This window comes from Malania oleifera, chromosome 5 (genome assembly GCF_029873635.1).
Source record: "Malania oleifera isolate guangnan ecotype guangnan chromosome 5, ASM2987363v1, whole genome shotgun sequence".
NCBI classification, from domain to species: domain Eukaryota; kingdom Viridiplantae; phylum Streptophyta; class Magnoliopsida; order Santalales; family Ximeniaceae; genus Malania; species Malania oleifera.
The window spans coordinates 112,284,913-112,300,307 of record NC_080421.1 but is presented as its reverse complement, the minus strand read 5'-3'; the positions used below and the strand labels follow the sequence as shown (position 1 = coordinate 112,300,307).

The following is a 15,395-nucleotide window of genomic DNA, read 5'->3' as shown; positions in this document are numbered from 1 at the left end:
AGTGGTCGTGGTGGGAGGGATCTTTATGGTAATCTGCCATCGCTAATGCAGCTACCACAGATTCCATACTTTCAGACTTAAGTGGGGAGCAATGTACTTTATCGACATTGGAAGAAGAGTATTCCAAGTTCCAGTAGTATCAAGCATCCCAACAAGCTTCTCTTCCCATTGCATCTCCTTGTAACCTAGCTTTCCTGTCAACAAGTATTTCTCGCACTAGTCCTTGGATTATAGATTCAACCGCTATTGACTACACAATAGGTCTCTCCAGTATTCTGAAAGCTTACCTCGTGTCACCCTTGTTGATGGGTCCATTATTGTGATTAAGGGAATAGAGACAATAAATCCCACCTCCTCTGTTTCTCTTTCTTCTGTTTTGTATGTTCCAAGTTCCCCTTCAATCTTATGTCTGTCTGAGTCTCAGTCATGTATTGTTAGTAACAGGCCAGGCTTTACAATTGTTGCATTAGATGAAAATTTTTTCATGCGAGGCGCACAACACTTCTATTAAATGCTTAGCCATGCATGAAAATTTTCATATATAACAGTAACAAGCCAGGTTTTACAGTTGTTGCATTAGATGAAAAATTTTCATGTGAGGCACGCAACACTTCTATTAGATGCTAGCCATACATGCTAAACACCAAACCAGAATTTAAACTTAATTATCACATATTGTTCTTCCTCATAAATTTATGCCTTGCTTGTCTGTATAGACACAGACGTCAGAATTTTTCAATCGGCAGCCTTCATGACTCTTTTGCAGAGGCATTATGAAGAGTTTAAAATTGGACTCAATGGCCTTGTAACTAAGTTTCAGCATGCACCCCCTGAAGGCTGGACTCTGAAAGATGGCACCCCATGGCCTGGAAATGACCCCAGAAATCATCCAGGCATGATGCAGGTACTTTGCTCAGTGTGCTTGTGCAAGTATGCATATCCTCTTTTTTGTTTTGTTATGTCAAACCTTTAACACTCCTCAGCAGATGCAGCCCTATTGCATGTGTAGAGAGATAAACAAACAATGAATATCACCCATTATTGGGAAGAACTTAATTTTTTAACAAACTTACAATAAACACTTGCAATAACACTAGAAGGTAGGACCTCTTGGCAACCATGGCGCTGATACCATGTGAAATTACCGCTTTACCTAAAATCTTGAGCTGTTAGGATGTGGACCAACAATGTCTTAACAGTTTTTAAAATTAATTATACTGTACTGCATTGTGGCAGTTGTCTTATAAACTGTACAATTAAATTTAATTTTTCAGATACTGATTGGCTCTAGTGGACCTTATGGTAGTGATGGTGAAAGTTTGCCCCAACTGGTTTATGTATCTCGGGAAAAACACCCTGGTTTCCAGCATAACAAGAAGGCTGGTGCCATGAATGCTCTGGTACTTTATGAAGTTCTAGATTATTGGTAAGAAATTGATTCACAGCAGAAAAAGGTTCTCACTATTTGAATCTTTAGGTCCGAGTGTCAGCTGTTCTTACAAATGGGGCTTACGTTCTAAATCTCAACTGCAATCACTATATAAACAGCAGCAAAGCATTCCTTGAAGCTATGTGCTTTATGATGGACCCCATCAACAAGAAGAAGATATGTTATGTTCAATTTCCTCAACGGTTTGATGGCACTGATGCAAATGATCAATATACAAGCCCCAATACAATCTTTTATGATGTGAGTAACTCTACTGTTACATTTTACAGGATAAAGCTACACGATGCATATTCTTTGCTGACAACACTTAAGAATAAAACAATTATGTTTTTTGTTTGATGGATGAATTGTTCATGTGTATGTGCTTCAATCTGTTTGTGCTCATTATTTCATGATGATAGACTGGTTCTACATTTATTTAATAGTATAGCACTGCCACTCTACCAAAAATAAAGAAATAAATAAACAAATTAGAACAGAATAATCAGCATTGCTTCTGACTTCATGGGCAGACCTACGCATATGCTTTTCTGAATTCTATGGAAGGCATATCTTCTTATTGGTTCTGAACAAGAAAGAATTATGGTGGGTCCCAAAACATTTTATTTTGCTCTCGATCATGTGGACTGGATACAAGCTCGGGGATTTTGCTCTTGAGGGTGATTGGGGGCTTCATGCACATCAAATTTCTTGCAAACAGATAGGTTCCGTTTTTTGTGCCTGGAAAGATTCTGCAAAAAGGGATGGAGCCTATCTATTTGCTTTCTGAGAGCAGAGAGGCATCTATACATATTGCAAAACTAAAATATGTGACTACCAGAAGTTACAGCAGTAGCCAGAAATTTCTTGAACTACATTGCCAGTTCAGGAACACAAAAAACCCTATTGATTTTGCATAATTGACACAATAGCCACCCATAGACATTGCGAATCTGCCTCTCACTGAAATCCCATCACCGGAGCCATCCCACACACCCTCATGCACCGATTGAAGGCAGGCAGGCCGACCCCATGCACCGGCACGTGAAGGTTATTTTTGGCATGTTTTTGGCCTGAATTTTTCCTGCTGTGGTTGAATTCCTCTATAAACATGTCATTGAAGTTTTTGGTTATGTTTTTTGTCCAAAGATCACACTTTTTTTAGTACCTTGTGAGGCACCCTGGGAATGATTGTTTGATACTCCCCGAAGCTATTGTCAATGTTTATTGAGTTCATTGGGGTCTGAAATAGTGGTGTTTGCTGTGTATTCGTTCATCATGTGCTTGCTGTTTGCTCTTGTTGTCGAAGGTTGTATGTGTTGGATGGAATTCGTAAATTTTCAAAAGTTTGTTTGCGATGTTTTTTTATTTGATGTTGTATTGAGGTTGTGTGTGGGTTGGTTGGAATGGAGTCCCCAAAACCCAAGTGTTTGTTTCCCTCACTAGTCACTTGGGTGAACAATGTACAATAATTGTCTTAGAGGAAGAGTATTCAAGGTTCCTGTAGTAGTAGGCATCCCAACAAGCATCTCATCACATACCATCTTTTGCTCAGAAGAGCAATCCTTTAGTATGTATGTCATCTAGTATCTCTTCCACTAGTCCCTGGGTTATCGACTCCGCGACTACTAACCATATGACAAGTGTCACCAACTTCTTTTTTACCCTCTAATATTCAGGTCTACCAAAAGTTACGAGTGGTCCACTATTATAGTTATGGGGATAGGAATAATAAATCCTATTCTTTCCATCTCTTTTTCTTTTGGTTTGTACATTCTTAAATCTCCCTAATTACAAATCACTAAATTGTTTTGTGACCTTCTTTCCTAATTCTATTGCTATTCAATGTCTAAAGATAAGGAAGACGATTGGCACAAGACATGAGGCTGTTGGACTTTACTACCTTGAGTTGCTCTCTCCTCCTATTGCATGCACTGTCGATGCTATACCATGCTGCTACACCACATCAAATCCACTGTCGCCTTGGTCATCCATCATTGGACGAGTTAAAACAACTAGTTCCTACTTTAAGTTTTGTGTCTAATCTTGAGTGTGAGTCTTGTCAATTAGGAAAGCATCATCGTGTTCCCTATGCTTCTTAAGTCAATAAACAGGCTGCTAACCCTTTCATGTTACTTCATTCCGATGTTTAGGGTCCTAGTCATGTCACATCAAAGTTGGGGTTTAGTACTTTGTTACCTTTGTCGATGACTACTCCAAAATGATATGGTTGTATTTAATGAAAGATTGTTATGAGTTGTTTAATATCTTTTCTTCCTCCTATTCTCAAATAAGAACATAGTTTGATATGTGATAAAGATACTTCGTAGTTATAATACTAATTAGTACTTCAGAACTCAATTCACTACCTATATGACCAACTTTGGTATGATCCATGAGTCATCTTGTGCCCACACTCCACAACAAAATGGAGTTGTAGAGCAAATAAACAAACATATTCTTGAAGTAACTCAAGCATGGCCCAAAAGTTTTTGGAGTGATGTCATGCTCACTGCTTGCTCTTAATTGCCATCCTCTATCCTTGGTGGTAAAATCTCATATTTAAGTTATTTTCTCTAAGGCTCCTTTGTTCTCATATCCTCTTCATATATTCGGTCGTGTGTCCTTTGTCCATCAGTTAGCTCTAGGAACGGATAAGTTGGGTCCCATCCTCGTGCTATCAAATGTATCTTTTTGGTCTATTCTTGTACTCAAAAGGGATATCAATTTGTAGCCCTCCTTTACATCAATGAAGTCCCTTCCTCCGCCTAGCCTTCAGATCCTAACCTATTATCTCTTCCCAATCCTCCTACATCTTCATCTAGTTTGACTCCTTCTCGTTGCTTGGATCATCCCAATTTGCAAGTGTACATGCAGCAACTCAAGGGAGGAGAGCCTCCTCTAGCTTCCTTTCTATGCCTCTAGTTCCCTCGTCAAATGATCCTATTTCCCAATTGTTGATCTTCCTATTGTTGTTCAAATTGGTAAATGCACTTATACCCAACATCTAATCTCTAATTTTGTTATGACTTCTTGTCACCCTCATATTATTATTTGTCAGTACTCTGTCTTTTGTTGATCTTCCAAAATTTATTTATGAAGCCCTATCCTATTCTAGTTGGAGGAGTGCAACGATTGAAGAGATGTATGCGCTATAGGTTAATGATACTTGGGAGTTGGTACTTCTTCCTCCTAATAAGTTTGTGGTTGTTTGTTGCTGGGTGTATACCATGAAGGTCAATCCAAATGGTTTCGTGGTTCAATTGAAGGCCCGCATTGTTGCTAAGGGATATACTTAGGTGTATGGTCTAGATTATTTGGACACATTCTCCCTAGTTGCCAAACTTGCCTTAGTACGTTTGGTCATCTCCTAACCAAAAATTTTCACTAACCTCTAAACAAGGAGAGGTAGCTAAATCTTTGAAAATTCTTGCATTTCTCTCAAGCTATAAGGTCCACATAGTAGCAAAAACAACCTTTGATTTTTGCTGCAATTACACAAACTCATATCCTCCCTAAGTAACATCTCCAGGCCATTGCAAAGGCACAACCTTCTAGATATGTCCTCTTCATCTAGAAAGCAACACTCTTTCAACCCAATGAGTTTAGCAAGGATGTTATTTTTTAATCTCTTTGTAGAAATCCCTACATTTTAGGAGTCATGCGTGATCTCTATAATTAAGGAATGATTCGTGATTGTCTTATTTTAGGCATGTACAGAAGGGGTGCTAGTCAATAAGGATTTCCATGATTCTTGTATATTCCTTTATTCTAGGATTTTATTTCCTGAACTTAGCTGCTGGTTACATGTTATATAGTAGGGCATATTGTACCGTTTTTAAAAATTAATATTCGAAACATTATTCTTACAGTTTCAACGTGGTATCAGAGCTGGTTTTTTCCTAAACCAAGCTAACTATGGGGGACAACTCCATCAACAGTTGAGAGTTGACAACCTCAAAGACTCAAAAGAGTCGAGCCAATGCCATCATCAGTTCGAATGGACTAGATGGCTCTTCTGTCCAACTATCGGTAGAAAAACTCAACAGGAAGAATTTCCAAGAATGGGCGCAGTCCGTGAAAATCACAGTCGACGGCAAAGGAAAGCTCAGGTATCTTACTAGTGACTCAAAGAAACCTGATTCAACGAATGTTGTGGCACTCCAGCAATGGAGATTGGAGAATTTCTTGATTACCTCATGGCTTATTGACCGGTGCAAACTGCAAGTGCACAGTATCGTAGTTTTATAATATAATGATGTGTAGAGTATCGTCCTCAGGGATTGATGTCTTAATTTTACCAAGTACTGAAATTTTACTAACCTTGATTTTATTTAGAAAAATTAATAATTTTAGACTGCAAAATTTAAACAAAGCTACTTTAAATAAACTATTCAATAGAATTTAAAACTGGATACCGCGTGTCAAATTGATGATGGTGAAAACTTCTAGGAAACCGATTTCACCTAGTTTCGCACTATGCTTTACTCATTTAGCTAATTTAACTTCATTTTCTCTGTTTGTTAGCAAATCGCCAATTTTTTCCAAAAGCCTCTTTCGATAGTCAATCGGAACCTATTCTTGTTTATTATTTAACATAAGAGTATGCAAATTAATAACGCAAGAACGCAGTAAGACCCTCGATTTTTAATGCTACGTAGGTTCATACAAGTCTTTCGATCTCTATATTTGCCTACGCTGAATTATCCAAGATCTATCCTATAATCCCCCCTTTCGGTAGCAAATCACGAGACTAAAATCATTTAATTAATGACCAGTTAATTAAAAGCATTAGGCACAGAATAACTCAAACAAACATTAATGAAAACTACTTCAGATTAGCATCAAAGAGCAAGTATAGTTCGAAACTGGCTACATCGTTCTCCTAGAATTCAAAAATTTAGTTCATTCCGAAAATTAAATCCAACATAACAGATTTCACCATATTTTCTTCAATTTGGAGCGTACGGAAAAGATCAACACTCGCCGCACCGCCGTCACGCGTTACGAACACCCCGAACACTGCCGTTTTTCACCGCCTTCCGATTCTGAAAAGATAGTATTTTTTTCGTGCTTCCAACTCTCCTTTGCTGGTTATATGTGTATCTTTGTAGCACCCCCAAAAGAAAACCACAAGAAAGCTCCCAAAAAAATAATTTTTCAACGAAATTTTCTGTGGTTTGGACTCCCTTGTGTGTCTCCCAAGAAAAATCTTTTTTTTTTTTTTTCCTATGGTGCGGCCTCTCCCTTCTCTCCCTTCAGCCCCCAGCGCACGCTGCTCCCTCCTCCTCTCTTCTTGGACATGGCACTCCCCCAAGGAAACCCTCCTCTGACTTTTCCTTTTTCAATCCTTTCCTTTTGCTTTTCTTTCCTTTCTTTTTTTTTTCTTTCCATTCTTTTGTCTTTCCATTCTATGTACCCAGCGCACACTGCCCTTATGAGATGACCCGGCTGCATGGCTGGGTCACATCTCATTTTTTTTTTAATTTTTATTTTCTTTTTTTTTTACAAAGGTACATGAACTGCCCTCCTCTTTCAAGTCCACTTTCGACCCTCTTACAGATCGTAACTCTCAAAGCTTAAAACACAAAAGATGTAGAGCTCTTTTTCAGCTTTTCCCAGAATTTTGAATCATCTCGATCGGAGCTCGTATGAGAAAGTTACACCAATATTACAAAGAATTGTTGAAATAATCCATAAAACGGCATATGCTAACTTCACGTCTGATTTCAATCTTGATGCATCCATTATTTCGTAAAATGCAAAACATGAAAATTGTAGAACATTTTCTTATCTTTCTATGGCATCCTGAATCATCTGAATCGGAGGTTGGATGAGAGAGTTACGCCAAGATTATGAAGAATTGTCGTTGGTTTTTGGCTTCCGATAGTTGCCCTACAAGAAAAAATACCAAAATTTCATAAATTACTTAATAAAACTCAAATATTATAAATAGAACATAATTTTAAAATATTGAGAGTAATTAGGCATTTAAATACAAATATTATTCGCAATGCATGAATTAAAGCACCTAATTACGCAATTTAAGCGCGTAATCACTTATCAACTCCATGAAGCCAACTATAGGGAAAACATACATGTTCCTGCCCACAGCAAAAGAGGTGTGGGATGCAGTCCGAGAAACCTACTCTGACGAGGAGAATGTTTCCCAAGTCTTTGAACTTAAGACACGCCTATGGCAAATGAAACAAGGCAAGAGGGAGGTGACAGACTATTACATGGAGATGTTGGTGCTGTGTTGAGGATAGTGCGCTGTTGAAGAAGAGATTGGAAAAGGAGTGAGTTTTTGAGTTCCTTGCAGGCCTTAATCGAGATTTAAATGATGTACGAGGAAGGATTCTCAGCCGCAAACCTCTACCATCCACTCGAGAAGTGTTTGCTGAAGTGAGGCGCGAAGAGGCAAGTTGCAGAGTCATGTTGAAGGAAGCTACAACCACGGTACTAGAGGGCTCAGCATTTGTATTTCGTGGGACCTATAGTGGGCCAAATTCCAAGCAACCAAAGGGCCGCCTCTAGTGTGAACATTGTCGAAAGCTTGTTGGGAGATTCATGGCAAGCCAGCTGATTGGAAACCACGGTAGAGCACCAAAACTAGATGCTATCAAGCTTGTTCTGAGACTCAATCCAAGAGGAAACAAGTGGTGAGCAACCATTCTGATAGTGGCAGCAGCAACACCTCCAGCCATGACCAACTACAGAAAATCATGGAGATGCTATCTGCTCTCCAAACACGGGTCAGTCACCATAAAAACTCCATCTAGTAATTTGGCACACAAAGGTAATTTCTCACAAACCCTATACACCTTTCATAATTATACACCCTGGATTATAGATTCTGGAGCCTCTGACCATATGACGGACCCTTATCACCTTTTCTTATCATATACCCCATGTGCTGGTAATCTAAGAGTCAAAATTGCTGATGGATCTCTTGCTCCTGTTTTCAAAAAAGGGAGTATTCGTATTTTTGACTCGATTACTTTAGAGTCTGTTCTTCATGTTCCAAAATTATCTTGTAATATTTTGTCTGTCAGCCAACTCACTAAACACTCCAATTGCTCTGCTAAATTTATTTCATCCCATTTTGTTTTTCAAGACCTGTCATCGGGGACGATGATTGGCAGTGCTAAGGAGTATGAGGGAATCTACTACTTCAAGGAAGCCAAAATGAGTGATCAGTGTCAAAGTGTTATTTGTAATTCTATCTCTACGCCTAAGAATAGTGACCTAATGTTATGGCATTCTCAGTTGGGTCACCCCAATTTTCAGTAAATGTGTCATTTATTTCCTTTGCTATGTTCGAATAAAATGTCTCTTGATGTTCAATGTGAAGTGTGCGAACTCGCAAAACACCGAAGAACTTCATTCCCAAAATCCATATACAAACCCACAAAACCTTTCACAATCATTCATAGTGATGTATGGGGACCTTCCTGGATTTCTAATTGCACTCACACAAAATGGTTTGTAACATTCATTGATGATCACACTCATACTTGTTGGGTCTACTTGTTAAAAGATAAGTCTGAAGTACGTTCGGCGTTTATTAACTTTTATGCCATGGTCCAAACACGATTTCACACCAAGATTCAAATCTTGCGTACTGACAATGGCACGGAATATTTCAACCACTCCTTGGGTCTCTTCCTTCAAGAAAAAGGGATAATTCATCAAAGCTCATGCGTTGACACCCCTCAACAAAATGGGGTTGCCGAACGCAAATATAGAAACATTCTTGAGGTAGCACGAGCCTTAATGCTTACTACCCACATGCCTAAAATGTTTTGGGGTGATGCTGTTCTAACTGCTACTTACCTTATCAATAGAATGCCCAATCGTGTTCTGTCCTATGCTACACCCCTTGAGACACTCTTCTTGAATTTTTCCCTACCTCTCAGCTGGACTCCAATCTCCCTCTTCGTTTATTTGGCTGCGCTGCCTTTGTGCATGTCCATCCTCACCAGCACACCAAGCTGGATCCTCGTGCCACCAAGTGTGTCTTCCTTGGGTATTCTCCATCCCAAAAAGGTTGCAAGTGCCATGACCCTATTTCTTGTCGTCTCTTATCAGCCTTGATGTCACCTTTTCGAGACCACTCCATTCTATCCCGAGTCTTCTATTCAGGGGGAGAATGTGAGCGAATCTCAGACTCGGAATAATTGCAATGGTGACATGTTTTTCCTTGACTTTCCTCTCACCAAGCTACCATCCTCCTCCACTTCATTTCCAGTCACAGAAGGAAACTTAAACTCAGGGGGAGAGATAGAACAACAAAATAATAAGGAGACACTAGTCTACTCACGAAGGCCGAAGCCAAGTGGTAATGAAAAACTCATACCCGAAGCACCAAGAGATTCAGAACTGGTGGCAGCTCGAGCAACCAAGAGCCCAACCAAGAACCTCCCAACAACTCAGAACAGGTAATAGAACCTACTCCTAATAAATCTGATGATATTGATCTACCCATTGCTCTCAGAAAACATCCTCGTTCATGTACCCTTCATCCAATTGAAAAATTTGTGTCCTATAATACCTTGTCCATGGGATACCGTGCCTTTACTTCTAACCTTGACAGGGTCAAAATTCCAAAGAACATTGAGGAGGCACTTGAAATTTCAGAATGGAGTGAGGCTATAATGGAGGAGATAAGGGCATTGGAAAAGAATGGAACATGGGAGGTTATGAATTTGCCACGAGGAAAGAGACCAGTAGGCTGCAAATGGGTATTCACTATAAAATACCGAGCAGATGAGACAGTTCAAAGATACAAGGCCCGCTTGGTTGCAAATGGATTTACTCAGACCTATGGCATCGATTACACAGAAACCTTTGCACTCATGGCAAAGTTGAACACTATCCGAGTTCTCCTATCCTTGGCAACCAATCTAATTGGCCACTTCAACAAGTCGACATAAAAAATGCATTATGGTGAGTTGGAAGAAGAAGTGTACATGACTTTACCCCTTGGATTTAGTAAAAGGGGCGAGGAAAACAAAGTTTGTAAACTGAGAAAGTCCTTATATGGACTCAAACAATCTCCTAGGGCATGGTTTGATAGATTTACAAAGGTGATAAAAGGAGAGGGATACTGTCAAGGACAGTTCGACCATACTATGTTTTTCAAACAAAAAAATAGGAAGAAGACTATTCTGATTGTGTATGTAGACGACATTATCCTCACCAGAGATGACATTGAGGAAATGGGAAGATTGAAGAAAGTTCTAGCCACAGAATTCGAAGTGAAGGATTTGGTGCAAATGCGATACTTTCTAGGGACAAAGGTAGCTAGATCAAAGAAGGGAATTAGTGTTTCACAAGGAAAATACACCCTTGATCTCCTGACCGAAACAAGCATGCTAGGTTGCAAACCAAGCAACACACCTATTGAAGTTGGAAAAAGAACAGAAGATGTTGGGAAACCAGTAGATAGGGAGAAATATCAAAGATTAGTTAGCAAACTAATCTACTTATCACATACCAGACCGGACATAGCTTTCGCAAGAAGTGTAGCAATTCAACATATGCAATCTCCAAAAGAAGCACACCATGAAGTAGCCTTCAGGATCCTAAGATATCTAAAGGGATCTCCAGGGAAAGGCTTTTTGTTCAAGTGAAGTGAACAAAAGGAAGTGGCAATATTCACTGATGCTGATTGGGCTGGCTCTACAGAGGATAGAAGATCTACGACTGGATATTGCACCTTTGTATGGGGAAATATGGTCACTTGGAGAAGCAAGAAACAAAATGTTGTAGCAAGGAGCAGTGCAAAGGCAGAATTTAGAGTTGTTGCTCTAGGAATATGTGAAGGATTATGGCTGCGGAGGCTATTGGAAGAACTACATGCTGAGTTAGAGTTACCTATCAAGTTGTACTGTGATAATAAGGCAACTATCAGTATCTCTCTTAACCTTGTCCAGCATGATAGAACCAAACATGTGGAAGTTGATAGACACTTCATTAAAGAAAAGGTGGAAGAAGGAACTATTTGCACGACATATGTCCCTACTAAGGAGCAGATTGCATACACATTCACCAAGTGACTACCTCGACAACTCTTAGAGGATTTCATTGGCAAGTTGGATATGATCAACATCTATGATCCAACTTGAAGGGGAGTGTTGAAATCCCTACAGTTTGGGAGTCATACTTGATCTCTATAATTAAGGAATGATTCTTGACTATCTTATTTTAGGCATGTACAGAAGGGGTGCTGGTCAATAGGGGTTTCAGTGATTCTTGTATATTCCTTTATTCTAGGATTCTATTTCCTTAACTTAGCTGCTAGTTACATGTTATATAGTAGGGCATATTGTACAGTTTTTAAAAATTAATATACGAAATAGTATTCTTACAGTTTCAACACTCTTCAACATTTTCAAACACTTTATTCCATTTTTTTTCATCAGTTTAAGATCCTCTCCTCCTTGAATTTGACACTCCCCCACCAATCCTTTACACTATCCCTAAATGAGGGGTGTGTTATCGGCATGCTCTTAAACCTAAAATGGGTAAGGTCTTATTGCATTGGGTTGTAATCTAAGAGCACAGGACAACGGTCTGATCCTTGCTAGGGATTCCTCCAGTACATATGGAAAAATGTCTTCACATGCATTGGTGAATAGAAATCTATTAATACATCAAGCGGCATGTCTATTTTGAGACACAATCTAAGTGAAACTACCAGTGCTAAGAGGAAACCATAGTGGGTGATGTGGTTAGGATCCAGCTGCTATTTCAAAGACAGTTGTTTAAGTATGTGGGTGTAGTTTGCTTGTACTAGGATTATTTATGTTGGGGGCTTGTTTGTAGTAATTGTGTACTAGGGGTATGCTAGTAATGCAATGTAGTTTTAAGGGTATTTGTGTAATTTCATGTGTTTAAAGGCTTTCTTATAACTAGTGTGTGAAAGCCAGGATGTAGGTAGTTATTGATGAATTTGAATTGGAATTGAATGTGAGTTTTCCCCTAGTGTCTCCTCCCTTCCCCTTCCTTGCTCTCTTCTAATTTCTCCATGGCTGCTGAACCTTGATGTTGCCCTTGCATCACGGCCTATTATTGAGGAGTTGGATTTGTGTCTTATTTTTGATGATTTTTTTGGTTGGTTAGAGAGACCTTTTGAGTAGGCGGAGATTAAGCAGGCTTTGTTTTCCATGGAAAGGGAGATGGGGAGAAAACTCCAAGTTTGAATGGGTTTACTTAGCTTTTTTTTTTTTTTTTTTTTTTCAAAATTCTTAGGATGTGGTTGGGGCAAATGTGTTATTTCATGCTAATGGGGTGGTCCCCAAGAGTATGAGTTCGACTTTGATCACCTAAGGTATTTGTAGAGAATGAGAATGAATCAATGGTATATTCAATTGTGTATTCTTTACATACTTGGGTCCCTATTTAACATGTACACAGAGAATAAAACATGGAAAACAGAAGAGGACACAACTTGCAGTTGAGATGTGTAGTTTAGCTTTGGTGGGGGGTCTCAATTTATAGCCTCTGGCTTGTGGCAAGATCTCATGGTAGGTGGTGATGGCTCACGCACCATGGTAGGTGGCCGTTATTCACCAACTGTGGCCGTGGTTCACCAGTCGTGGCCGTGGTTCACACTGCTGGCCGTCATTCACCAACCGTGGCCGTCGTTCACACTACTGGCCGTCATTCCACACTCCCCCTCAAGTTGGATCATAGATATTGATCATGTCCAACTTGCAAATAAACTCTTCAAAGCTAGATCTTTGTAATCCCTTGGTGAAAATATCTGCTAATTGTTCTTTTGTAGGGATATAGGTCATGCAAATTGTCCCCTTCTCAATTTTCTCCTTTATAAAATTCCTGTCCACTTCTATATGTTTAGTCCTGTCGTGTTGAATAGGATTATGAGAAATACTAATGGCGGCTTTGTTGTCGCGATGGGGAGCTCTACTGTGATGTGTAGTTCTTCCAAAAGTTTTTGTAACCATAGCCCTTCTCACATCCTTTGTGCAACAGCTCTGAATTCAGCCTCAGCACTACTTTTGGCTACCACACTCTGCTTCTTACTCCTTACTCCTCCATGTTACTAGATTTCCCCAAATATAGGTACAATAGCCAGTAGTAGACCTTTGTCTTCTGCTAATCTTGCCCAATCTGCATCTGTGTAGATCTCTACCTTCTTACTTGCCACCTTTATTGAAGTATAGTCCTCGCTTTGGAGAGCCTTTCAGATATCTAAGAATCTTATATACTACTTCTAGGTGATCCTTTGGTGAGTGCATGTGTTGACTGACTACACTTATAGCGCAAGCAATGTCATGTCTAGTGTGAGAGAGGTAGATCAATCTACCTACTAGTCTCTGATATCTCTCTCTATCCACAGGCTTTGCTACGCCTTCCGTTTTTTTTCCTGCCTTGATAAGGAGTATCGCTTGGTTTACAACCAAGCATGCTAGTCTCGGTCAAAAGGTCAATTACATACTTTCTCTGGGAGACACTAATTCCCTTCCTTGATCTGGCAACCTCCATTCCCAGGAAATATCGCATTTGACCCAGATCTTTTACCTCAAACTCTGTGGCTAAGATCTTCTTCAATCTCTCCAGCTCTCCTGTGTCATGTCTAGTGAGAATAATGTCATCGACGTAAACAATCAGGATGACCTTTCTTCCCTGATTGGATTGTTTGAAGAACATAGTGTGATCTGACTGCCCCTGTCGGTATCCTTGATTCTTTATCACCTTTGCAAATCTATCAAACCACGCCCTCGGTTATTGCTTGAGTCCATACAGGGATTTCTTCAATTTACACTCTCTGGTTTCTTCTCCCTCCTTGCAAAATCCTGGTGGTAGCGTCATGAACACTTCTTCTTCTAGCTCACCATTCGAAAAAGCATTCTTGATGTCAAACTGATGGAGTGGCCAGTCCAGGTTTGCTGCTAGGGACAAGAGAACTCGTATAGTGTTCAACTTTGCTACTGATGCAAACGTCTCGGTGTAGTCAATACCGTATGTCTAAGTGAACCCCTTTGCCACATGGCGGGCTTTGTATCATTCTATTGTGCCATCTGCCTTGTACTTTACTGTGAACACCCACTTACAACCCACTGGTTTCTTCTCCATTGGCAAAGTCATCACCTCCCAAGTTCCATTCTCTTCTAGTGCCCTTATCTCTTCCATCACTGCCTCTCTCCACTTTGAAATCTCCAAGGCTTCTTGAATGTTTTTAGGAATCTGGATTCTATAAAGGTTAGAAGTAAAAGCATGACACTTGGCAGAAAGAGCATTGTAAGATACAAATTTTAAGATAGGGTGGAGAGTACATGAACGACATTGTATTCTAAGAGCAATGGGTAAGTCATGTTTTACCTAGTCGGGATTGGAGTCGGACTCATGAGGAGTTGGAACTATCACCAGTTTTGACTCTTTTGGTGCTTTGGAAGTGAGTGTCTCGTTGGACTTCGATTTTGGCCTCCTTGAGTAGACAAGTTTTTCCTTATTTGTTTGTATTTCCGCATCTCCCCCTGAGCTCAAGTTTCCTTCTGTACTAGGTGAAGGAGCGGATATAGGGTATGGAGTGGTCTTGAAAACAGCAATATCGAAGTAGTCTGAGTTTGAGGGTCGAGCTTTACTCAAGGATTCCCCTTGAAGCGAGTAGTATGGGGGTGTGTTTGAAGAAGGTGACATCCAAGCTAACATAGAGTTTCTGGGAGATCGGATCATAGCATTTGTAACCCTTCTGTGTGGGAGAGTAACCAAGAAAGATACATTTTAAGTGCTCTGGGATCCAATTTGTTTCGCTTGGGCGCGTGAATGTGGACAAATACAGTGGACCCAAAGACATGAAGCAGAAGATATGAGCTGAGCCTAGAATTGGGAAAAATCTTTTGGAGTTTTTGGAGCGGAGTTGCAAGGGATAGGACTCTACTAGGCATTTGGTTAATGAGGTATGTGGCTGTCAAAATTGGGTCACCCCAAAATTTTG

General features: G+C 39.9%; 1 protein-coding gene across 2 annotated transcripts in view; it reads left to right on the top strand.

Annotated features, from left to right (window-relative positions):
• LOC131156189 (probable cellulose synthase A catalytic subunit 8 [UDP-forming]) overlaps nucleotides 1–15,395 on the top strand; it is a 54,537-nt gene that overhangs the window by 26,059 nt on the left and 13,083 nt on the right. For both annotated transcript variants that reach the window (XM_058109674.1, XM_058109675.1), the window contains 3 exons: nucleotides 767–904; nucleotides 1,275–1,400; nucleotides 1,478–1,690. In XM_058109674.1, coding sequence (XP_057965657.1) covers nucleotides 767–904; nucleotides 1,275–1,400; nucleotides 1,478–1,690 — 477 coding nt within the window. The remainder of the gene's footprint in view (nucleotides 1–766; nucleotides 905–1,274; nucleotides 1,401–1,477; nucleotides 1,691–15,395) is intronic.